At 40.0% G+C, this 24,347-nt stretch overlaps 1 protein-coding gene across 1 annotated transcript in view; it reads right to left on the bottom strand.

Moving 5' to 3' along the window:
* Positions 1–24,347, bottom strand: part of LOC139739949 (adhesion G-protein coupled receptor V1-like) — a 94,820-nt gene that overhangs the window by 14,620 nt on the left and 55,853 nt on the right. Inside the window, exons 52-79 of the mRNA XM_071650548.1 lie at positions 24,263–24,347; positions 23,334–23,668; positions 20,335–20,464; positions 19,305–19,481; positions 17,808–17,990; positions 17,503–17,559; positions 16,883–17,005; positions 16,165–16,311; positions 15,242–15,362; positions 14,516–14,639; positions 13,649–13,787; positions 13,097–13,291; positions 12,165–12,276; positions 11,433–11,556; positions 10,836–10,975; positions 10,100–10,533; positions 9,398–9,643; positions 8,829–8,978; positions 8,267–8,493; positions 7,634–7,790; positions 7,033–7,095; positions 6,477–6,579; positions 5,780–5,890; positions 5,085–5,266; positions 4,310–4,489; positions 3,124–3,373; positions 1,280–1,438; positions 684–874 (exon numbers count right to left, since the gene is read on the bottom strand). The exon at positions 24,263–24,347 is cut by the window's right edge and continues 273 nt beyond it. Of these exons, the coding sequence (XP_071506649.1) occupies positions 684–874; positions 1,280–1,438; positions 3,124–3,373; positions 4,310–4,489; positions 5,085–5,266; positions 5,780–5,890; positions 6,477–6,579; positions 7,033–7,095; positions 7,634–7,790; positions 8,267–8,493; positions 8,829–8,978; positions 9,398–9,643; positions 10,100–10,533; positions 10,836–10,975; positions 11,433–11,556; positions 12,165–12,276; positions 13,097–13,291; positions 13,649–13,787; positions 14,516–14,639; positions 15,242–15,362; positions 16,165–16,311; positions 16,883–17,005; positions 17,503–17,559; positions 17,808–17,990; positions 19,305–19,481; positions 20,335–20,464; positions 23,334–23,668; positions 24,263–24,347 (4,645 nt within the window). The remainder of the gene's footprint in view (positions 1–683; positions 875–1,279; positions 1,439–3,123; positions 3,374–4,309; positions 4,490–5,084; positions 5,267–5,779; positions 5,891–6,476; positions 6,580–7,032; positions 7,096–7,633; positions 7,791–8,266; positions 8,494–8,828; positions 8,979–9,397; positions 9,644–10,099; positions 10,534–10,835; positions 10,976–11,432; positions 11,557–12,164; positions 12,277–13,096; positions 13,292–13,648; positions 13,788–14,515; positions 14,640–15,241; positions 15,363–16,164; positions 16,312–16,882; positions 17,006–17,502; positions 17,560–17,807; positions 17,991–19,304; positions 19,482–20,334; positions 20,465–23,333; positions 23,669–24,262) is intronic.

Raw genomic sequence — 24,347 nt, 5'->3', positions numbered from 1 at the left:
ATTATCACTTGGCAATACAGAGAAAATCAACTTAAAAGAAGACTACCTTGAGGCAAATTAGCAATCTTAAAGAAAATAAATATCTTAGAGCTAGGAGAAGAATTGGCAAACTGAAACAAAAGTATAAGAATGTCAGCACATCAGTGAAAATGATGTACTGGTACTAGTATTTTAGGATGATGAAAACCCTCTTGGTCATGTGATGTTGCCATTGCTTAGTGTATTAATCCAAATATTTTCACTGAAAATGACAAAAACTAGGATTTTTCGTGTAGCCACATAGAATTACATGTATGAACTTAATCGAACTTGAAAGTGTGTTATCAATATGACATCAATGGTACATCTCTCAGTAGAAACAAGTGTCTGTCAAATACCACTGTAATCACCTCCCAATGTTTTCATTATTGTTTTCCTATATCAACTTTTTGTTACCTTTCAAAACAAGAGAAATAGTTGTATTTGACAAAGACTTTCAGGCATCTCCCTTCCTCAAAAAAATAGAATACATCTTAGTGCTATATGAATATGCTCTTCACAATGACTGTTATATTTTCTGCCAGGTTATACCACAATGACTGTTATATTTTCTGCCAGGTTATGCCACAATGACTGTTATATTTTCTGCCAAGTTATATTTTCTGCCAGGTTGTAATTTCAGGACTGCGTAACATGACTCTTACATTAAATATTAGATCTTCCTCAAGGAGCTGGTAGTCACTGTCCACTTCGGCTGAATTTTGATCCATGGAGTTAGCAAGCGCTTGACTGATGGTGTTGGAAACGTTGGATGGCATGCCTACCAAGGATGCCTGCCACGACTCGCCACCACCGACAGTTCGCGCCTTGACGCGGATCGTACCGTAAGAACCACCTAGTCCAAGGGATTTACAGAAAAGACGGTAGGTTCATGAGAGGAAGATACATTTCTATCTTGTGTTGCTCAAAGATGATCCATTAAATCTGTCTTTCCATCAATACTTTTGGCATTACTCTAAAAGAGAAAGATTCTTTCACTACTTAATAATTTTCAAAATAAGCACACAGCATCCTAAATGTGATTTGATTTTCAAGATATAAAACATAGCTTGCAGGAAACTATTATATACTGTGACAAATATTTGATATTCAAGATATAAAACACAGCTCGCAGGAAACTATTCAACACTGTGACAAATACTGAGCTTGTTGCAGGGTTGAAGGGGCAGAACATTCAACAGTCAACAGTCAACAGTCTGAATATACTCATGAAACCTGGTCTATTCCATGTGCCACAAACCTGTTCTTTCCACAGTGAAAGTGAGCGTCTTGCTGGACCCGTCTCCCTCGGTCGCATCCACCATGGCAGGGCTGATGCTAAGTACCCCGTAAGGATCATTGCTACCCCCTATGGTAACCTCTGCAGTGGAGTACAGCATGCTCAGTCGTGGGCTGGTGCCTGGAGAAAAGAATACGTGCTCAAAATGTAACCTTTATTTTACCCCAACTCTTTCCATAATTTATCAAGTTCTTTGGAAAAGGGGAATGCAATCTTGTCCACACAAATTGTTGTAATGGTGCAGCAAAATTATGAAATATAATCTTCATTGATATCAGAACTGTCATATTCATATGGAAATGTGATTGTGATGAGTAATGTGTACACACAGTTTATCATGTGCGCATACATCAAAAGGTCTTTCCCTGTGAAGCACTCTGCATCTCATTACCTCTTGGTACTGATACCATTATACATTGCTGATATTTTCAGCTATAGCTGTATGCCAAAAAAATGACACCTAGCCTACTATATACGGCATATATTATGCAAGGATTTTGTTTTTTGTGAACTTTGTGAATCGGGTTCAAGTCATGATTTGGATGAAAAGGAAAAATAATAACTCTGATCTCAAAAAGTATGTGACATGCAAACATACATTTCTCTGTTCATCACTTATACTTCATGATCGTGGATTGATCCACTCGCAATTATATATATATATATATATATATATATATATATATATATATATATATATATATATATATATATATATATATATATATATATATAATATATATATATATATATATATATATAATATATATATATATATATATATATATATATATATATATATATATATATATATATATATATATATATATATATATATATATATATATATATATATATATATATATATATATATATATATATATATATATATATATATATATATATATATATATATATATATATATATATATATATCACAGTGCTTATATAGCGCATATCACTACCGTAGTGTCTCTACGCGCTTTAAGGGAGAGGGATGAAAGTAGAAAGAGGAAATGTACTGTACAATGTATGTACCATACAAGTGTAGATGCAAAACCAAACTCATTCATAATACTTTTTAAACAGAAATGTCTTGAGAGCAGTTTCAAACTTTAACACTGTGGGAGCTTCTTTAATATAACACGGAACAGTGTTCCACAGTATGGGAGCAGCATGAGCAAAATATCGTTCACCATAAAACTTTGTTGTGATAGCAGGACATTGGAAAAGATTTTTCTGAGTTGATCTTAGATTACGAGAGGGAGCGTACCTTACCAAGAACTTACTGAGATATTCTGGTGCCATTGAATGCCAGCACCGATAAGTCAGTAACAGTATCTTAAAAACTATACCTGACTGAACAGGGAGCCAATGTAGCTGCTTCAAAATGGGGGTTATGTGAGAATATGGTCAGGAAGTCCAGATTTGCAAAAAATCAGACTTGCTAAATATATGGCATACACCGTATGTAAATATATTGGGTGACATACAAACTGTACCTGACTTCCCATAAGCAATGAAAGATTTTCCAATTGCATACCGCTAACAACTGAAGAAGGGTATTTTCTTTTGTTGACCATAAAATACTTTGAGGAGAGAGCAAGATAAACTTGACACTACTTAGATTGATAGACAACTAGCTCTTGTGTTCAAGAAGAGTAAAAAGTAAAACACTGAGGAATATGGTACTCCCAGTTGCTATCTATATTCCTTGGGATGAAAACCTTAATCCTTTCAGCTATGAGCAGCATGCTGCACAATCATTGGAGGTCTCCATTGCGGCATACTTTGCCATAGCCTACCTTGTTCGCTGCCCAGCGGCAAGAGTTGCACCCCCGTGATGTTCACAAAGAAGATCTTATCGAGCTCCGGCTCTGGGTCCTCAAGCAATGGCACAACAATGGTCTCACTCTGCTCGGTACTGGTCAGCACCACGGCACCGTCGGTGACGGCTGTGTAATCACTACCCGGTGTGGCGGTGTAAGCCACTGTGTTGTAGGTAACCCGGATATTGCCAAGGGAGCCGATCACACGCTCTATAACAAGAGACACCTGCAACACAAACACCATCACTCTTTTACTTCTATCTTCCACAGCCAAGCTAAGCAACATCATAACTGAGTGAACAAGATATAGTTTTCAAATTACTCTATAACCTGCACTCTCATTACAATGGCAATGACTGAGAGTACTGCTATACATTTGTAATAAACACAGACCAAAAAGCATTCAAAAATGCATTTTTCCACATACTTTCAAAAGCTACAAAAATCATTGATTTTATTCATTTGTTGATTACACAATGGTATGATTGATATATACAAGAGATCAGTATGAGAATGTCACTGATCACTGCAAGTCACACATGATTCTTGAAGAGCTTTTTTTGGGAAAAAAAATGAATAGGATGCTATCAAGGAATGCTACAGAGATGGATTGGAAAAGAGAGAAAGAGGAAAGATACTGATGAAAAGCAAACCAAATACAATTATAAACAAAAAATGATAAAGAAGGAGAAAAAGAGGAAGGTATTATATAGATAATGAATGTTTATGAGTGTAATGGACAGAATATTTTATGAGGTGAAAGATTCTGTCCATTGCACGAATGAAAAACATCTATTATTTGTTCTATATAACACCTAAAATAGATCCTTGTCATTTGATGTGCTTTATGAATTTGGAAACAAGAAAGAATGTGTGAGATCTGAGATCAAGAGAGTGCTCACTGAGCGCTTTACGCTAGCTAGTTGTTGCACACACGCTGCAAAAGCATTTTACATGTGTAGTGTGCTGGGCTCTTGGCATGCGTGCAATGGAGCAAATGGTATGAATCCAAGATTGCATGGTAAATGGAGCCACAATTGCACGAATGATGACATAAGAGTAAGATGGGACGAATGATCAATGGCAAACAGCCAATCAAATGGCAAGATCTATCCAGGAGTTATATGAAAAAGGATGAAGATGAGGATGAGGGCAGCATTACCTGTTGGTCAGATTCCATGACAGAGACTTGTCTGGATGCGGGACTGAACCCAACGATCCCGTGGGGGTCAATCTCCACTGTGGTATATCCACCCCTGGCCAGCGCTCCACCGGCCACCCCGGAAGTGACGTCACTGATGCGGACCGCAAACAGCTCGGTGGGCAGTCCAGTGGGGGTCAGCTGGAAGAATGGAGCACACAAAGAACAAGAACAAATATTATAGCATGTTTCCCCAAATAACTGAGATGACATAAACTGTAAAAGTAGCTATTTTTGTGCAATTTTCGCACTCAGCCAGGTTACATGAATTTTGCATGTTTTGAATTCCACAGAATTAGGGCATTGATTACAGGAACATATGGTACACTCGTATGCAAAAATATTTGCATGCTTTTATTTTCACACTAGTTCTGGTTGCACAAAATGCGTGAAAATTTCCACTTTTACAGAAGTAGCACGACATATCACAAACTTATTCTACAGTTGAAACAATCAATTCATGAACAAAAACATCTTGAGGAAAATGTACATAGTAACTGTAGTGTATGTGCATTCATGTCAATGCAGGAAGAAATTGCAAGTGTTATATTGTACATGTAAGTTAAGTAAGACTTTAGTTCTATAAAGAATAAAGTGTCAATAACAATCAAATCTAATTTCGACAAAGTTTAGATATCCACTTATCTACACTGATCTCTTTACACAGGTACAAAGACACTCCAAACTAGGTATATACAGATGTATTTTGTATGGAGAAGGATTTCATGTCACTCACTGTTGCAGTAAATGTTGCTGTGGACTCCCCTTGGAGTAGCCTGACTTGACCAGCACTGGGAGTGACCATTCCCTCCACAAAGCCGGATGGGATGGTACCTGTCTCATGGCCACTCTGCCAGGTAACGTCCACATCACCGTAAGACCCAATTCTTTCCACAACCACTGTTACTTCATATGTTGCTGTTAAAAAAAGAAGAAAAAGAATAAGAAAAGATATGATCATGAGAAATAAAAAATGAAACTATGGCATAAAAATTACTGAAATATTACATAAATGTATGAAACATTTGGATGATGTCGGAGAGGAATTGTTTTTAATCATCATCATTAATATTACATTACCACCATTGTTAACATGATCTTTTTATTTGTATTGTCATAATCATCATTGTCATCGGCACCATCATCATCATCATTATCATCAACATCATTACAATCATTACCATCACCATCACTGACAAGTGCTCATTTTACATGGTACTTTCTTCCATACATGCTCTTGGGTTTTTGTGGACTTCCGCAAACTCATGGTCATTTTGATGAGAATGCCCTGTATGACACGTACCAGAAAGAACATGGGACTCATGAGACTCACAATTCAAATAAATCAGCTGCTTTAAAAAAATATTACCAACATTTCCAACCATTTCATATGAAAAACGCACTGGTATCATCCACCTTTTTTTCACTTACCATCATCGACATATGTTCCCATCTGGCTGAGGCCTACTTGTGAGTTGGCAACTTCTTGTGAGACGGAAAAGGTGGCACTGTCTTTAGCCCCATCTATGGATGGCTGAATGACTGTAGCAGTAAAAAGACACACAAGAGATGGTCACATAAAGACATCATTCATATACATTATAATGAATCTGTCAGATGGAATACATGTATCTGTACATAACTTCAAGCTTTCCATAAAACTTGCAAATGAGGAAAGAAGACATCTTGCAGATGCTTTGCTCTTTGAACCTTAGATATGATAAAGACAGACAGAAAGAAAGAAAATATGCAGGTTGTGGGTATTTTATCCCTCTACAATGTACTTGTGAAGGCAACCTTATCAATTCCTAAAATACATGTTAGTGTTTTTAAACAGTACTTTGAAAACATACATAGAATACTACTGTAAGTACTACACATGATCTTAGCCAAGAGGCCTAGAAGCGATGTTACGAGCAGTAACATTATCTTTGAATTCAAGTAAAGGCTGTTCAAATACTGCTAGAAATCTTCACAAAGAAGACTTCTGTCAGGTGGCTATAGATACATACATTGTATGTGTATATCACCTTATTCTTCTAGGACAATGAAGCCATACAGTATGATAATATATATCCCAATGACTGTCACATATTGACATTATTTGAATGTGATGACTTAATCTTACCAGGATCACTGCCCAGATATGTCACTGAAGTGAGGTTGACTGTAAATGATGTGTCCTCTGCAAGAAACACATCGTTGTTGAGCAGGGAAACATCTTGAACACACTGCAGAGGAAATTATCAGGGCATTTCAATAATGAATATACAGTTGTATGTATGTGCTTCTAAAAGTGAATATGACATACGACAGACATTCCTGACAATATACTTTCACTCAACTCAAAATGATCTTTTGTGTCTGGAAAGTTCAATGTCAGTAAAAAAAAAAATCAATTCAATTCATTTAGAATGTAAATCATGAACAAGAACTGAAAACAGGAGGTATACTATTTAATGTTCATATATACACTGTACAATATTATTTGGAGGAATGCTAGAGGAAAATACTGTTCAAAGAAAACATACACCATTACAGAAATATACCAAATAACACTGAATATACTCTGTGAAAGTTCTTCAGAGTTTCATTTATGTGGTAATGTACGTGTGTAACTAAAATTGTATCAGAAACACAAAGGAAACTGATAGTATACATATTATACTTCAGTGAAAACTTACAGTGGACTGTCCATCTGAGCACACAATAGAACCACTGCTTGGGACGTATGCTCCGGTTACACCCTGCAATGAATATATGGATACCAGTGCAAATATTATTTACATTCACATATACACATACACAAACATACATATAAATGCACACATAAACTGCATGCAAATTGTGTACCCTCTTTGTAAACTAACCCTAAAGAATCTACAACAAATTGAAACAGAGTAGATGAGACAATGGAACGTTTGTATCAACAGTCTTTGGAAAGTCACATTGATATCAAAACATTAAGGCATATGGATTTTTTCATGTGTTACTTGGGAAACTGTGGATGTTACATAGGAAGTGGATGGCTGCTTTAATGGCTGAGACTTCTCCTTTTTGATTTATTAGGTGTTGTGTTTTGATTTGATTTGAATTCATCTGTTGTATTTGTATTCATTCAATTTACGTGACCACTTCTTACATGGTAATTGCAATGATTGTTATCAGCATATGTTCAAACAATTGCAAAGCACTATCACTGTTTAGGCTTTCATGCACCTCAGCTTACATCATCTAAGACATTCATGTCTTAATCTAGTCCTCTCAACACCGCTGGAGACTCACATCATTGTACTGGAGCTGGTATCCAACCTGGACATCCCCGACGAGACCAGCTGCCCGGTCAATGGTCAGCCTCACTCGGCGCTGGTTACGGCCGTTCAGGATGATCGTCTGCTTGTCGTCAGACACGCTGAAAATGCCATGGGGGTCGTCATTGGCACTGGTTGAAACAAAGCAAAGAGATACTGAACATTGAATCGTCAAGCAGGAACATTTCATTAGCCATTCATCATTGCATCCATTCACTCTCTCTTTGAATCCCATTTGCGACTTGTAAACCATAATAATATCTGTAATGCAGGTGAATGTTTAATGACATCAAGAATGATTCCACACAGATTGTAAATGACATAGTAATTTTCCCTTCTTGTGTTTGACTGGTGGTTGTTTCAGGCAGTTTGAGGCATATTTGATATTTACTATGTGGAGTTTACAAAGAAAGGCTATTCAAGAATACAATTTCTCATAATGACTTTTGTCAAATCAAGACTCTATGATGCAAACTTTGATTTAAAACATATCTTGTAATTTGTCATTTGTGAATTTTGAGAGTGAGCAAAGCTTATGCATTCAGTTCCTGATTGAACAGGTACATTGTAAATAGCGGAAGAAGGATTTGACCCAAAGTCAATTTACTTGATGAAGAATCTTGAAGAGTTGAAAACTGGGTCGATCTCTGCTCCTCCTTCTGCTGTTACCAAGGAGACGACAAATCCCTCCTCCAGCTCTGGCTGGGCGTCGGCCAGGATGCCGAGCAGGATCTGGGAGGTGGCGATGTTCTCTGGGAAGTCCACCGTGCCATTGGTGGGAGACACGTCAGAAGTGACTGGCTGACCAGCTGCATTTGTCACTGACCAGTGCACCTGGAAGGACCGATGATGTCATAGTGGTCAGTGACACAGTGGTCTCATAAAAAGCCTCGAAAGACAACACTTCTGACTAGCATTGAATGATGTGTGCTATCATTATTCACTAACTGACAATGATTAAACAAGCAGAGCTAATCCCTACAGATGGGCAGGTAACATGACAATTTGGATCAGCCTCCATCATCTTTGTGTACTAAATATACAGTGTACTAGCAAGTGTAAAACAAGACCCAATAGGGAAGTTCATGCTTTTAGCAGAAGCAAGCATGCTACCAAGCCATCCTGGATTCAACTGCAGTATTGTTTGGTCTGTAATTTTCTGGCTGTACCTGAACGTCTCCAACCAGGCCCTCTCTCCTCAGCAGTGGGAAGGCAACCCTGAGGGAGCTGCTATCGTCCGAAGGCTCACTGAAGTACCTGGGCTGCAGTGAGTCAGCAGTGAATTGGATTATGCCGTTGGGGTCACCATGCTTCAAGACCTGTTTTAGGGAGAGAATCAGGCACGTTATAACAAAAAGACAACAATGAGTATCACACTCAATGAACTACATAGTATGGGATGTTGGAAAAGAGGCATATGATACAATATCTTTATGGTACCCACTGACAGATTTGTTCACCATACTGTACTTCAAGTATGTTGCAAAGGTACAAAAGAAAAGTAAAGAAAAGATAACATGCTCACTAGTTCTATCACGGAAGTTTGTTTTTAAAAGACAAATGGTATGAAACATAGCCTTAAAATGTGTTTTTACCAAGAAGAAGGGAAAGAATAAAGACCATGCTGCATTGGTGTAAGTTTGGGGAGGTACAAACTGACATGTTCTTTACCAGAAATCCTACTTTTTGTTACAAAACATCTGTTGGAGAGACTCAGAATGGAGAAAGAAATTCTCACCGTAAGTCTGGCTCTCTGAGTGCTGCCCTCTATCTCTCCCACGCCAACAATCCGGTAGATCTCCACGATGAACTCCTCCTGCACTTCTGGCCCCACAAAGGGCTTGACCTGGAGGTCAAAGGTCTTGGATCCCCTCTCGGTGGGGGCAAAGGTGACGGAGCCCTGGAGGAAGCCGTCCGGTGTCGAGATGTCATCTGTCTCCTGGAGGGCTGTCTCACTGTTTGGCCCCAGGATCCTCCATCGGACCTGTAATGGTGAAGGGGTGAACATTCTTGACAAGTTGAGAAATTTTGCCTTTCTGTATTTCATTCATCATTACAGTTGAAAATTAATTTTACAAGTATTCACTGGATCTCACCTAAGGCATCTCATATTCCATCTCGAAATAAAACTACAAAAGACTACATAGCAAGAGTATTTAAATTATGACGTTGATATTGTGGTTTGAAAAACTTGGCAGGGTGGATTATCAACATTAAGCACTATCCTCCCAGAGGATTCTAATATTTTCAGTTCCATGAATTCACCTGGGTCATGGAGTGATTGTGTAAAAAATATTTGGCAGAATTTAAATCCAGCCTGAAATATTTGAGAGTCAAGAATCTTATCCATGATACCAAAGGATTCCCAAAGCATACTTACACGTGCATCTCACATGCACCGCTCACTTTTATCTACTGCGGATCATTACTGCCTACTTACCTCAGCCCCTGTGAGATACTGATCAAGACCTCCCGTCAGCTCTATGGTAAAAGTCAAGTCCCGAGGGTCGGGGGGATTGGCAATGACCCTCTCCAGGTTGGAAGGGGAGAAGCCGATCAAGCCGTCTGGCCCGTCGCTCTTCAGAATCACCACCGACGCCGTCCGGTTGCCGCCGAGCAGGGCGCCCCCTTCGGTCGACGTAAGAAGAATGCGGAAGTACTCGGAGAACTCCTTGACTGAGTCGTCGATGATGGTGACGAGAATGTTGGCCTGTGATTGACCATCGGCGAAGGTCACCTGACCATCAGAGAGGAGGAAGTCGACCCCACCCGGCGTGGCGTCCAGGCTCTCCACTTCATAGGACACTGTGACCAGACCAAAGTTACCCGCACTGCGTACCAATGGGATGCTGGCCACTCCAACATCTTCTTGCACTGGAAACAGCATGCCATATAAAGTGGGAGCATTGTTAGAGATCATGATACAATTGCACTCACAGCACTTCTCATTTCTCTGTATTACATTACTTTCTAGCCCTTTATGTCACTTCATATCTGGACCTACATGAGGGCAGAAATACATCAAAACTTATAAGGAATATTAATCTACAATACTCTGCATTACTATGGATGTTTTCTAAGTATTCTCAATGGCTTGAATAAGGTGGACTGTGAAAAGATTCCAACTGCAAGACCCTATACATCAACAGGAATACTCTAAGAATACCTAAACTCACCCTCATACAGAGTCTTGTCAAACTCAATGATCCCTTCTGCATTATCATTGGCCTCAATGACAATAGTCTTGACTGACAAGCTGCCAACAGAGGGCGGCATATCCGGCTGAAGCCCATTATAGGAGGTGTAGTCAGTATCACTGTGATAAGAATGAATAAACAGACAGATATGTGAATAAATAAAGTAATTAATTACTTATTAGAGAATTGAAGGAATTAATGAATGACAAAAATAAACAAACAAATGTTCACAGAAGTAAATAGGTGAAAAATTACTAAACAAATGAATCAAGAAAGCAGAAGATATATAAATCAAGAGATATTCAAATGAATTTAATTAGTCTTGATTACTGCAATTTCGAGCAGTGACAGAATATTGCTCCATTCTATTGTGGTGCCTGTCACCGCATTGCCTCACAAATATATTTCAATTCCAATTCCTGATTCAATGAAGAATCCTGTTTTGTGAATTTCGTCTCTTTCTGAGCAAAGCCTTATTGGCAGAGAATGGTAGGTACACTGTAGGTAGGTAAGTAGGTAGAGAGAGAGAGAGAGAGAATGGTGGGTCAAGATTTAGGAGTTAAACACTGGACATACCTCGGTGTGAGCAGCTGGACACTGGTGATGTTGAGCCAGAAGGCTTCTGGACCTTCGGGGATGGAATCGGGCAAGATGGCCACTGATATATCCAGGCTGTCCACACCTTCTGAAAATGTCAGATCTGAGAAACAAAAAGTACACAAAAATAAAATGTTATCGCACAGTTCTCCATACACAACAAAAATACATCATTTCTCATAAATGCTATTTCCAATTATACATCAACACTGTGGTGCAAATGGAATAATTTTGTTTTTCTGCAAGAAAAGACAAAAGGTCATTCCCAATTACACTTCTATGTGTTAAACTTTGCTGTGATGCAGTCATTTCTGGAATTAATCCTCTCATTAATTTACGTGTACATCAAACTGAGTATGGAGTGGTGTAAATGGTACATTGTATATCTGATATCTAACGGGCTGTTTCATATCAATCACTTTGAATGACTTACAAATAATTTGTTTCAGGAAGACACAATTGTAAAATTCTAAATGGAAACCTCATTGCATGTACTTTATCAACTTGAATTTGTAAAAATCAAACCTCACTTAGCAGTTTATAAGAACTGCTGAACATTGCTCTTGTCTGGATTGTGAGTTCATTATCGATCATTCTCTTATAATAGCAAGGTATGCTGACAAAACTACATTTCAAATATGTATACAATATACCAATATAAAGGAGTAGTTTTCATCATATTAATGTATATGGCACCAGTTCATATATTACCTCCGGCGGAAACAGCATAGTCTACACCCTCCTCAGCTACGTATTGGGTGGATGTGTAGGAGACCTGCACAGTGCCAAAGATGCCCGCATTTCGCACGACTGGAACTCTCACCTACAGCAGATCAACATGAAACACAAAATGCTCCGCATTCATGACAGGAAATAGACATGGTGGCTTCTCATGTCTACAACATTGCACTTGCACTGTTTTCTACAGAAAGCATTGAGAGCACATGAGCATCCAACATACACATTTTGTTCATTTTTCCTATGACAGTTAATGCCTGGTGTACTACAGGGATGCCAACCTTGTAGACAGCATTGCATTGCATTCTGAGGGCTGAAAGACACATTTTTTGGTGGAAAAACATTATCTTTAATTCTCTTGCAATATGCATGTGTAGTAATACAATTTGGGATAAACATTATTTTTCATGAAACCTGCAGTACATGTACAGCTGTATTTTTGGCAAGAAACCACCCAAAACACCCCGGTACAAAACACTACAAAAGTTACAGTTGGCATCTCTCATACCGAATGGAGAACGTTATTCAGTGTACATTTTAACTGCGCAACATTGGTGTTGATGAATATTGCTGAAATTTGACATCATTTTTGTTTCTTGGTCTTCCTACCCCCTGTATGTGGAGAATTTTATTGTATATCGAGAAATGTTGAATGCTACACTGTTCGGTTCAGAATGGAAACTGTTAACCTGTTAAACTGTTAACTGGTAATGGTCATGAGCATGCCTTGACCCCAAGCTTTGCTAAGGTCATTGCACGTTCAAAGAATCACCTTGGGGCAAATGGCCTTTATACAATGTAGCTGTCAGGTCGAATTTGTGCACCATTTTATGAAAGCAAAGAGATTCTATTTTGTCTTTAAAAGGGACATGTGACTCGTAAGAATAAGGAAATGCAACACCTACCAGATTATCATCTTCACTGACGGTGACCTGTGAGGGCAGGTCAAACTCAAATATGCCAAAGGGATTGTCACTGGCCACCACGGTGATGGTCGCCTGGTTACCGCCTCCTGCCGAGTCTATGGAGGCCCCACCCGTGATGGAGGCAAGGACCAAGGAGTAGGATGTCTTCAGCTCCGGGATGGCATCATCCAGGGTCTATAAAGGAGCAGGGGTAAGACAGGAATGATGAAATCAATCCAGAGGAAGAAAATCTCTAGAGATTTTTAAGAACTGTTATTATTGAGGAAGATACACATGGTGATTGTCATATGCATGCATGACATATACTGCCTTGATGTGATGAAATCAGAGAAGTATCTAGCATTATTTTCATGCAGAATTTTACCAAGCCTAAGCATAACACACTCCTCATAGGTTCATTTGTGTTGTCTTTAAGACATTTGCCCCTTGATTCATCCATGGACAGACTATCGGTAAAAGACCCACTTGTCTTGCATCGTCCAGTAATTCCATGGAGACAATAACCAGGGTGTAGTTCTGACAATTCCCTACCTGGAGTGTAATGGTAGCATTTTGCTGGCGGTCCCCGAACACCACCTGTCCTGATGTCTGCTGGAAGGCATTGTCTCCCGAGGGTGTTATCTGCCAGTTGACCGTCACCTCACCAAAGATGCCCGCACCCCGAGTCAAGCTGGTAGTGGCGAGGAAGAGAAGGAAGGGATTAATACACAAAAGTGACTTCACCTCACAGAGTCAAAAGGACTGGAGGTCAGCAGGTCAAACTGAATATGTGGGATTTGATGACTTAATTACTGTTCTCTTTCATTCATGGTAAGGGTGCTGTCATGGCTGAGTAAGACCACATGGATAAGATTGCGGGTTTCTATGCACATACCAGGTTTGAACCCCAGTCCGGTAGTAATGCCCTTAAGCAAAACACTTTATTCTTGTAGCCAAGTCTTCCTTCGGAGACTTAAAGCTGTCGGTCCTTTGTTTAGGAGAGCTATACCATATGCACATAAACAAAACCAATCCACTTTAGGGTGAAATCCTGGTGAAGTGGTCAAACACAACAAAATGGCTGACACCTGCAAGAATCTCCTGGATTGAAGGAGACAGATTACCCCTAGAAGAAGATATACATGTATTCTTTTCCACCATTACCATTCTGCACTTTGTAAGTTGCAAAATCATTGAAATCTTCTAGTGTTCCTTAAAGCACATAGCATACATGTATGATCATGAATACCAAGTTCACTAAATGAGGATGGAGATGAATGCTCTGCACTTTCCTTTGCATGGTCACATACAGTTATTGGATTTCAAAGCTGTACAACAATATTTGATGGTGACCATCTTGAACAAAATAAAGATAAAAAGATTGGAAACACAGAAAGTTGAGAGTGTTAGATTTCTTACTGTATCTCAGCTTGTCCATTGTAGTTTCCGCTTGGTTCACCGATGAGAAGGTTTCGAGAGCTTGGGAGGATGCTGACCGAGCCGGCGGAGTCGGGGTTGGCTAGGATGACAACTGTGGCTGTGCCTACAGATAGTTTCCATGGCAACATGAAGAGAGAAAGAGATATACACTGTATATATCCCAAAACAGAACCACTAACAACACATTTAACAAAGCTGACTTTATATGAATGAGCACCAGTTATGTAAGGTAAATGAACAGTAAGAGCATGTATAATTGTATAATCATATCAAACTTGCTGTAGAAGGTTTTTTGTTCTCCATTTTATTCTTATGGTTTGTATATGAAAAAGGAAACTGAAGGAAGAACTCAAGGAAGAGAATAATGAGAGAACAGAAGAGATCATGGGAACGTGAGATATTAATAAGTAGGATAATACACAGAGTTGTGATTGGAGATGCAGGGACATTGATCCAGCTATGCATTACTTAGTCAAGAGCAGACAAAAGAAAGCTCTACATATAGAGTGGAGATGAACATATTGGCAAGCAGACTGAAGGACCGATCAGTAGATAGATGGACAAAACAGAGAGATGGGCAAATAGATTTATAGATGGCTGGATGAATTGATAGAAGATACAAATTGACATGGGCAAAAAGCGAGAGGGAGAGAAAAAGGAGAGAGAGAGAGGGAGATAGCGGCAAGCAGAGGTGTCCTCCCTCACCGTAGACCGGTGAAATTTCTGCATCCACGGTGACCGACGTGATGGAGAGAACAAACCGCTCCTCGCCTTCCAAGATGCCATCTTGAACGGCCTCGATGATGATGGACTCCCTCGAATCACCCTGCAAGAAGAGACGATTATTGTTGCACTTACGTCTGTCACCACTTCTTTTGCTCTATCATATTACATACACTCCTGGACATGTTGCAAATCACAGCATCACTTGGATGACACACACACACAAAATTGCAAATTGCAAAAATTACGTAGCACTGACAAAAATATAGTCCAACATGTAGAGTTGCAATTCTACATGATTTGAATTATGATAAGAAAACACCCAGCTTTAATATTGCAATATCATATCAGACTTTGGGTACAGCTATCATAATAATGTACATGTATTTTCTACAAACCATCCACTGTATCTCATGTCCATGTCTATCAAATTGATCTGTGTTGAATTATGTTATATTTTGTCTTGTTTTTCTTTACATTTTGTCATCTTTCTTACCATGAGATGCATAATTTATATATTGGCAATAAGTTTTATTTGCCAGTACACCTATGCTTAACCCTAAACCTGGTACAGTGCATCAGGAGGTAGTGTTCACACTGCAAGGCTCCAGCATGGGAAATTTTGGTAGACCTCAACTGGCTGTGAAACACACTGGGCAATTAATATTTCTTCTCAAGTTCACTGCTCAAAGTAGTTGTGGTCTTACTATAATGTTCACATGATGATAAAATCAGTTTGATGTCTTTTAATTTGGACTGCTGCCATGATGACCAATAATAATTTTCAAATTGATCCCATGTTCCTGATACTTATATATTTATCTATATTTGCGGGAAAGAAATGTTATTGAATCTGAATCTGAAATGCTTAGTCACTGATTTGAGAGGCTGCGTCCACACTGCACCTGTTGAAAAACGAGTGTCCCGGATGATGGAGTGAGATCGTCCCGTCCTGCGGCCTCCACCTCCCAGCGGGCCTCGACACGGCCTTGGGTGCCCTGGGTCCTCTCCACGGTAAATGTGACTGGACCGCCAGACTCCGACACACTCTCCTAAAGACAGTTTGTGATATTTTGACGTTTGAAATAGGCGACACAGGGTAAGAGTGTGATCAGATACCAAGATGACTTGTTTTCACTCAAAGGATTTAACTTTACATTCAGTGGATACACAAAAACAATGTAATGATATTAAGATGATGACGGTGTTGATCAATCACAATAAATGGCAGCATAGTCACTTCTTTGTATACAATATCCTTACCACCACAACATGATTAAAGTATTTTACACCATACTATCACCCAAGAAACAGGAACTAACGCTACATCTACAGTACAATTAGCTCAACTCACATTGATCATATCCAGAAATAATTCAACAGCACGTAATTGACTCTGAGTGACAGACTGAATATGTACAGTTTTCGGTTTTAATATTTTCCAATTTTTTGTCAGTAGAGTGTAGCAGTGATGTTTTTCACTTTTTTTTTTCTAATTGACGAAAGTGTCAGAGTTTGAGGAACACTTTTCCATTTAATCAAGCAGCACAAAACCTTTACTTGATGTCATGAGTTTTCCAGGAAAATACATCATCATGTGACAGTGGAGTTTTTGCCCATTACCTGAGTGAAGGCAAAGCCAAAGAGTCCCTTGGGAGAGTCATTCTTCAAAATCTTCACTATGATGGATGTCTCACTTCCTAAAACAGAGCCCCCGCCTGGGCTGTGGAGAGACACCGTGAAGCGCTGGGGAAAACGAAACAAATTTTGTGATGAACAGTGATGCCCTGTTTCATTTACAATTGTAGCTGTGTAATGAATTTGAATTCCAGAGGTGAATACTATTCTTCATTCTAGAATATGTACACGTATGTTACTTGCACAAAAAGGAAACAGAAGAGATCAATGAAAATATTCTAGATATTTGCTTTCTTTTCTTTATTGGATCATCATTTCAACATTTCTGAAGCACTGATGAAAATTTCATGGCTTAGAGAGTAAAGTGTGCAAGTGTCAGAGCCCTGGTTCTTAAAGATATAAAATTCTATGATACTTGTAACTATAAATCTTGTTTTTCTTCTCCTTTGGTAACAAAGTAATTCACAATTTGGATCCTCTGACTTTGGGGTTTAGAACTACAGTACTATAGATCCCAATTAGCTTTGATCCTTTTTTTTTGCCAATACGGATAGATTGATTATGAATTTACACCACCCCTCCCCCCACCCCACACACACACATACCTCATCATCTTCATATATTGTGTCGTCCACAATGTTGATTGAAATAGTGGCAGCTCGCTGAAATAAAACAAAGACAATGAAATGAATTATAAACCATTCTACCTTTTTTTTTTTCTTTAGAAAATCACACTTTAACAGTCACTACATTATATCAACTAGAACTGTATGCATATTCAAATGAAATCTCATCTCAAATGATAATTTAAACAATATGCTCAATTTAAAATATAAGAAAGACAAAGGTTGAAATGCATATAGAGCTGATAAATCTTGTAGTCAGAACACAAAGGATGGCTGGAAGTTACCTGTCCATCAACCAGTGTGACATTCCCAGACTGTGGGTTAAAGTCGGCCGTCGAGGCACTGACCGTTGTGGCCAGCCAGCTGACCCCAACGGTGCCGATGGCTCCAGCCGTTCTCACCACAGGGAGGTTCAAGATCCCACTGGTTCCTGATCCCTCGTACACCTCCACATCCCCGTCAGCATTCTGCAATGAAAACAGCACATGTGGGGTTATTTTGTGTATGTGGTTGCTATGGAAACAAGCCTCAGTTAGCATTTTCAATTCACAAGTGATATCATATTCAGAAATTATATTCATTACTATCTTAGGTCATACTATTCATCTTGTGTGGAAGTTACCAGAACCAACATTTGTGAGAAATTACAGTATGTTGCACACATGTCGTGATTTATAATTACAGTCAAACCTGTCTATAGCGGTCACCCAAGGGATACGGAAAAAGTGGCCGTTATAGACAGGTGGCCGCTATAGACAGGTAATCCAACTTTGTGTGCATTGCCTACATGTACATGTATCATCGTTGTATATACATGTACATTTATGTGTGTACGTATGCACACGTGTGTATCATGCATAGAACAATGCCGGTGTTTATGAAATTGTTGCACAGTACACTAGATGTAGCATGTGCACAGTCATGAATTAGTGCATTATTGTGACCGAATAAGTGATGAATGCAACGGTGGCGATCACTGAATGTTGCCCAGAAATGACTGGCACGGCTAAAAAGCAGAAAAACACCCTGAATTATCAGCTCGGCTACGGCTCTATTGGGTTTTTGGCCGCTATAGACAGGTTAAAATCTACCGCGGGAAACAAAATTTGTGGCCGCTGGCCGCGTTAGACAGGTGGCCGCTATACACAGGGTCTTTAACATGGCTTTTCTCTCGGGGGGATTTTTCAGTGGCCGCTATAGACAGGTGGCCGCTATAGACAGGTGGCCGCTAAGGCAGGTTTGACTGTATACTGATATAGGAAGCAATGTAAAAGCTGTAAATCAATCACGAACACCTACACGTAACTACAAGAGTATCACACACTAAGAGATTATCTTGTGAAGAATATCCACAACTACAAATATCCACCACCCAAAAAGTACAACCTTCATAAGAAAGCTATGGTGATGCAATTTAAAAAACTGCATTGCATAACAGACAATCAGTTGAACTGACTTACAAATCTGCTGTCAATTCATCATTCTGTGCAAGAGAAATGCATTGAGCAAACTGCCATAAGAACACTGGTATCCTACGGCATCCATTCAATGTAAAAGTGTATTCAATGATATTGGTGTGAACATGCACGGTACATGAACTGCATCTTGAAAAGATTGCTGCATTCTTGAGTTTGGTTTGCCTTGTTGTTGTTGTTTGTTTTTTTAAACAAAGAAAATATACAACTTATTGGACAGGCAACTGAAAATGAATGCCGAACTCTCATTTGATTTACTTTGGTGATTTTGTTTTTTTTAAAGGAAAATGAAAATTTTGGGGATACCTTTGTGACATTGAGCTGCAGGATGCCATTGGCATTGTCGTTCTGTCTGATGGTGATCTCGGCTACATTTTGTCCATTCCTGATGCTGGGCTCCGCCCCGCTGACCGGCTGGCCGGACACCAGTTCCACGCTCGTCAGGTTGACGAAGAAGGTCTCCGGCCCTTCTGCATCAGTATCCTTTCAAGGGAAAATTTAAAAAGAAAATTATGAATACTACATTTAGGTATTCTACACACAGTCGTAGGCAGTACATGTACACCTCATTTCAAGCGGAAATAAACTCCATTCCACAGGTTGAATTAGTTGGATGTTAGAGGTCAAAAAGAGTACATCAAACAAACAGAACAGTGATACAATAAAATTTCATCAAACCTGGACAAAAGAGTGGAAAGTGACAGAATATTACAATGTATACTATCTCATGTTTGGTCAGAACAGTGATGTCAGTCACAATTCTATGTGTGCACATGAAAATTATATACATGATAATATCATGCATGGGTTGCAGAAATTTAATATAAAAAAAATGATTTTGTACAGGGGGAGGGGGATATAAGTGAGGAATTACTGACAAAAAGTATGATTTTACAACATTCCTAAGTACATACTAATGAGAGAGCTGTGAGGTGGTGATATCATTGTTTTGTCATGTGACTGACATCAATGTTTTATGAACCATTGAAAACACATACATTGTAGATGAACACATAAAAACAAAGTCACTGGGTAGGCTGGGAGAAAGCAGCTATTAGAAGAAACTCATGTAAATGTCAGTCTTATGAGTGGCAGAGAGAATATGATGCAAGAAATCAAAAAAATTCTGGCTCCTAACTCACACCAGGGAGCTATGTGAAAGTAAATTATAGTCTAAGCTTCCAGGGCTGCCAACATTCACACACTGAAACTGGAGAGGTTCAAACAGAGCCATGAAGGAGATGCACATGTATTACATGCACCTCCACAGGCAAAATCAATTTCTTAGTCAGTGAGGCTTTTATACTCTCTTTCGAGGATATGAAGAGATACTTACAGGTAGGACATTGACAGTGACCGAGGCTGTGTTGACCCCATCGCCAAAGGTGACAAAACTCTGCCTAGAACCAAAGTCACTGTTGCTCTCTGCCCGCTGCACATCAGGTAGCCCTGTGGCTTCAGATGTACTGTGAAAGAAAATAGACAGAGATCACAGTGTCAAAAGGTGTATATCACATATTATAGTCTACACCATACAAGGCTATAGAATTTACATCCCCCCCCCCCCATTCCCCTCCCACAACTACAGTTTGTATCTGTAACATTTGAGATGATGGCCATCAGACAAGACAGCCAAGTTGCTTAGATCTTGAACCCTACTGATAATTCTCAAATGGGCATTCAGGCAAGGTCCCAAACTTTAAACAGGCAAGCACCAACTGATTACTTGTTTGGCGGTAAGTTTTAGCTGCAACAGGCAACCAGGCACGTAGGCTTTTAGCACTCTGACAATACATATATTCTCTGATTGTATATATGTCCCAAATAAGAATCTATATGTGACCCTGCACCTCAAAACAAACAAAAAGTCGCCAGACATGAATTTTTAGTTAAGACCATATTCTGAAAGAGCAGACTTTAAGCTTTAAAATGATGTATAACCTATCTTAATATTGGAAAGAAAGCACAAACTCAGGAAAAGTGTGAACTGAGAAAAGAGGCTCTGAAGTACAATGTCTATTCAAGCGCTTAATCTTTACCGAACCGTGCTGGCTGTGCGATGAATGGGGCAAAAAATAGGAAGTAAACCACCAGAGTAACAACAATGAAGGGATTATCAGATTAAACTGAAATTAAGCATGCCTCATTAACACATTCTGTCCATAATTATGCCAACTTTCAAAGCAGTAGCACTACCCTTTCAAACGTTATTAGAGTTGAAAGTGAAGAGTGTGGACAAGGTTTTTCAGAAATGAAAAAGGGATTCTAAAGACACACCTAATCACACTATTCTACCAAAAATGTTCGAGATAAACTGCTAAAAAAACACACTTTCCTGCCCGTTATATGATACCAAATTTTAGCATAGTGTAAAAGAAGACCCGCTCTTTCAGAAAATGTGAAAAAGTCAAGTTCGGCTAGGTTAACCAATTTCACTTATTTTCAGTCCTTATGCAAAATCAGTGTGTGCGACTTTATGTTCGTTTTGAGGTGCACAGTCACATATATAACAAGAGACCCGCGGGTCTAGCGCTCACCTGAGTATCGCAAGTTCACCTTTCACGCAGTCACTAATCTAAATTATTCACAGCTCTACCAAAATTTGACCAGGCATTCTCAAGTAGAAGATGAAAATGTACAATAAGGGCCCAATTTTTTTAAGATTCCTTAATTTGGGGGGATGGGGGGCCCCCTGGGGCCCTCTGGGTGGGGCATGGTGCCCATTTTGATAAATTGAGATCCTGACCCCCTAGGGATGCTACCTGCCAAGTTTGACAAAAATCCATCATGAGGTTTTCAGGAAGAAGATGAAAATGTACAATTCAGGCCCCCATTTGGACCCTTCCAACCACCACCCCCCCCCCCTACCCAAGAGGGGCACCCCTGGATCTCCTATGAACAAACTTGAAACTACAGTCATTAATGTACTCACTCATAGTATTATCTCAGCTCTATATATAACTACTGATTCTAGAGAAGATTTATAAAGATTCCTTCATTTGGGGGATTTGGGACCCCTGGGGGCCCCCTGGGTGGGGCATGGTGCCCATTTTAACAAATTGAGATCCTAACCCCCTAGGGATGCTACCTGCCAAGTTTGGTGAAAATAGGTCATGGGGTTCTCAAGAAGAAGATAAAAATGTACAATTTAGGCCCCATTAGGACCCCTCCTCACCCCCTCCCTCCCCTGGGTCCCAAGGGGGGCACCCCTGATTCTGCCATGAACAAACTTGAAACTACAGTCATCAATGTACTAACTCATAGTATTAACTTAGCTCTATCACTTCTGGTTCTAGAGAAGAAGATTTTTGCGGATATTCCTTAATTTTGGGGGGTTTGGGCCCCCTGGGGGCCCCCTGGGTGGGGCATGGTGCCCATTTTCACAAATTGATTTCCTAACCCCCTAGGGATGCTACCTGCCAAGTTTGGTGAAAATGGGTCATGGGGTTCTCAAGAAGACGATGAAAATGTACAATTTAGGCCCCATTAGAACCCTTCCCCACCCCCCTCCCCTGGGTCCCAAGGGGGGCACCCCTGATTCTGCCATGAACAAACTTGAAACTACAGTCATCAATGTACTAACTCATAGTATTAACTTAGCTCTATCACTTCTGGTTCTAGAGAAGAAGATTTTTACAGATTCCTTAATTTTGGGGGGTTTGGGCCCCCCTGGGGGGCCCCTGGGTGGGGCATGGTGCCCATTTTAACAAATTGAGTTCCTAACCCCCTAGGGATGCTACCTGCCAAGTTTGATGAAAATCGGTCTTGGGGTTTTCAAGAAGAAGATGAAAATGTAAAAAGTTTACGCACGACGCACGACGCACGACGGACGACGGACGACGGACGACGGACGACGGACGACGGACGACGGACGACGGACGACGCACGACGCACGACGCACGACGGACGCCGGACGAAGGGCGATCGCAATAGCTCACTTGAGCCTTTGGCTCAGGTGAGCTAAAAATTCATATACACAGGCATGAGCATCCTGAGAAAATATTGATATCTGCTACACTGCAAAGTGATCTTCATGAAGATCTTGGGGAATGACAGCTCTGAGAATGTACCTGCTCCCTACAATGCCAGTTGCCTGGTACTTTGTGGGTAATTTGCACATGTCATACAAGATTTGCTCATTTTGCTAGAGATTGAATTAAAGTGAATGAGTTGCATAAATGGCACAAAACACAGCTGTAGGCAAAGTAGTACAGCTCCTTTATTACCACACAGACACAGACGCAGACACACACACACACAAACACACAAACACATTATACAAATACCAGACTGTACAACAACTGCATAGTAATAAAGTTTGTATGGCTAACTTACCTATAGTAGACATTAACCATCCCAGTGAAGCCCTGCTCTCTGATGAGGTACAGAACCACCGCCCTAGTCCCCTGAGATCCCTCTGGTTCATCCACCGCAGTGTAGAGCGACTCCGTGTTCCAGGCAAACACGCCGTGGGGCGAGTCATTGGCCAGTACGGTCAGCTCCGCGACGTTGCCCGTAGGGCTGATGACGGCGCCACGGTCGGTCCGCGCGGTGCCCGGATTCACGACTCTGGTCAGCGTGATGGTGCTCGTCTCATCTAGCTCTGGGAGGTCATCGGCCAGGATGGTGAGGACCAGTGGGGCGGTGGAGGCCCCGTCCAGGAATTCAATCTGTCAAATTGAGTTCCATGCATAACATTGCACAATAATGTGTCTGAGAAATACAGAGTACATTCTCCGCAGCAATTAAACTTTCTAGTCAGTAAAACACAAATTTGGTTTAAAAGAGCAGGAAAGCACAGCATGAAATACTTGGGTGATGTCAGGACCCATGGTTTCCAAGGCTGGCAAGTTTGTTCCGGAGAATTGTAGATAGCTTTCGCATTTGTCCCTTTTTCATTACTGACTTCGATGAGATCACACAGTTGGAACTATGCATCAACAACATCATTGATCCATTCAATTTTTTTGACACAAAAGTCATTAAGATATGAATCATGATTAACAAAATTGGCATATACAAATCTGATATTGAGTAAAATCAATCATTCTCATAAGGTAAAGTGCTGATTTATTCTATACTAAATGAACTCTTAACATCCACATGCACTTTCATGAAAAATTTTGTTAATTCAAACATTATACCCACACTTCCTCTGTGCTGCAGCTTCTAAATACATAGTATATTTAAAAGACGAGCAATCTTGTTTGACATCATTTAAAACCTGGAGAACATGTCACCCCACCTCACCACATGGTACAAACCTGTCCTGTTAGTGGTCTGATGTCACTGGCTGCTAGTTGCCCAGTTGCTTGCCACTCTACCACAACTATGCCCGCCGTGCCCGCC

This window comes from Diadema antillarum, unplaced genomic scaffold (assembly GCF_040938485.1).
Source record: "Diadema antillarum isolate AM-2024a unplaced genomic scaffold, OU_Dant_1.0 seq00000822_RagTag, whole genome shotgun sequence".
Lineage (NCBI taxonomy): Eukaryota > Metazoa > Echinodermata > Echinoidea > Diadematoida > Diadematidae > Diadema > Diadema antillarum.
Note: the sequence above shows the minus strand (reverse complement) of the source record. Positions and strands in the feature narration are given on the sequence as shown.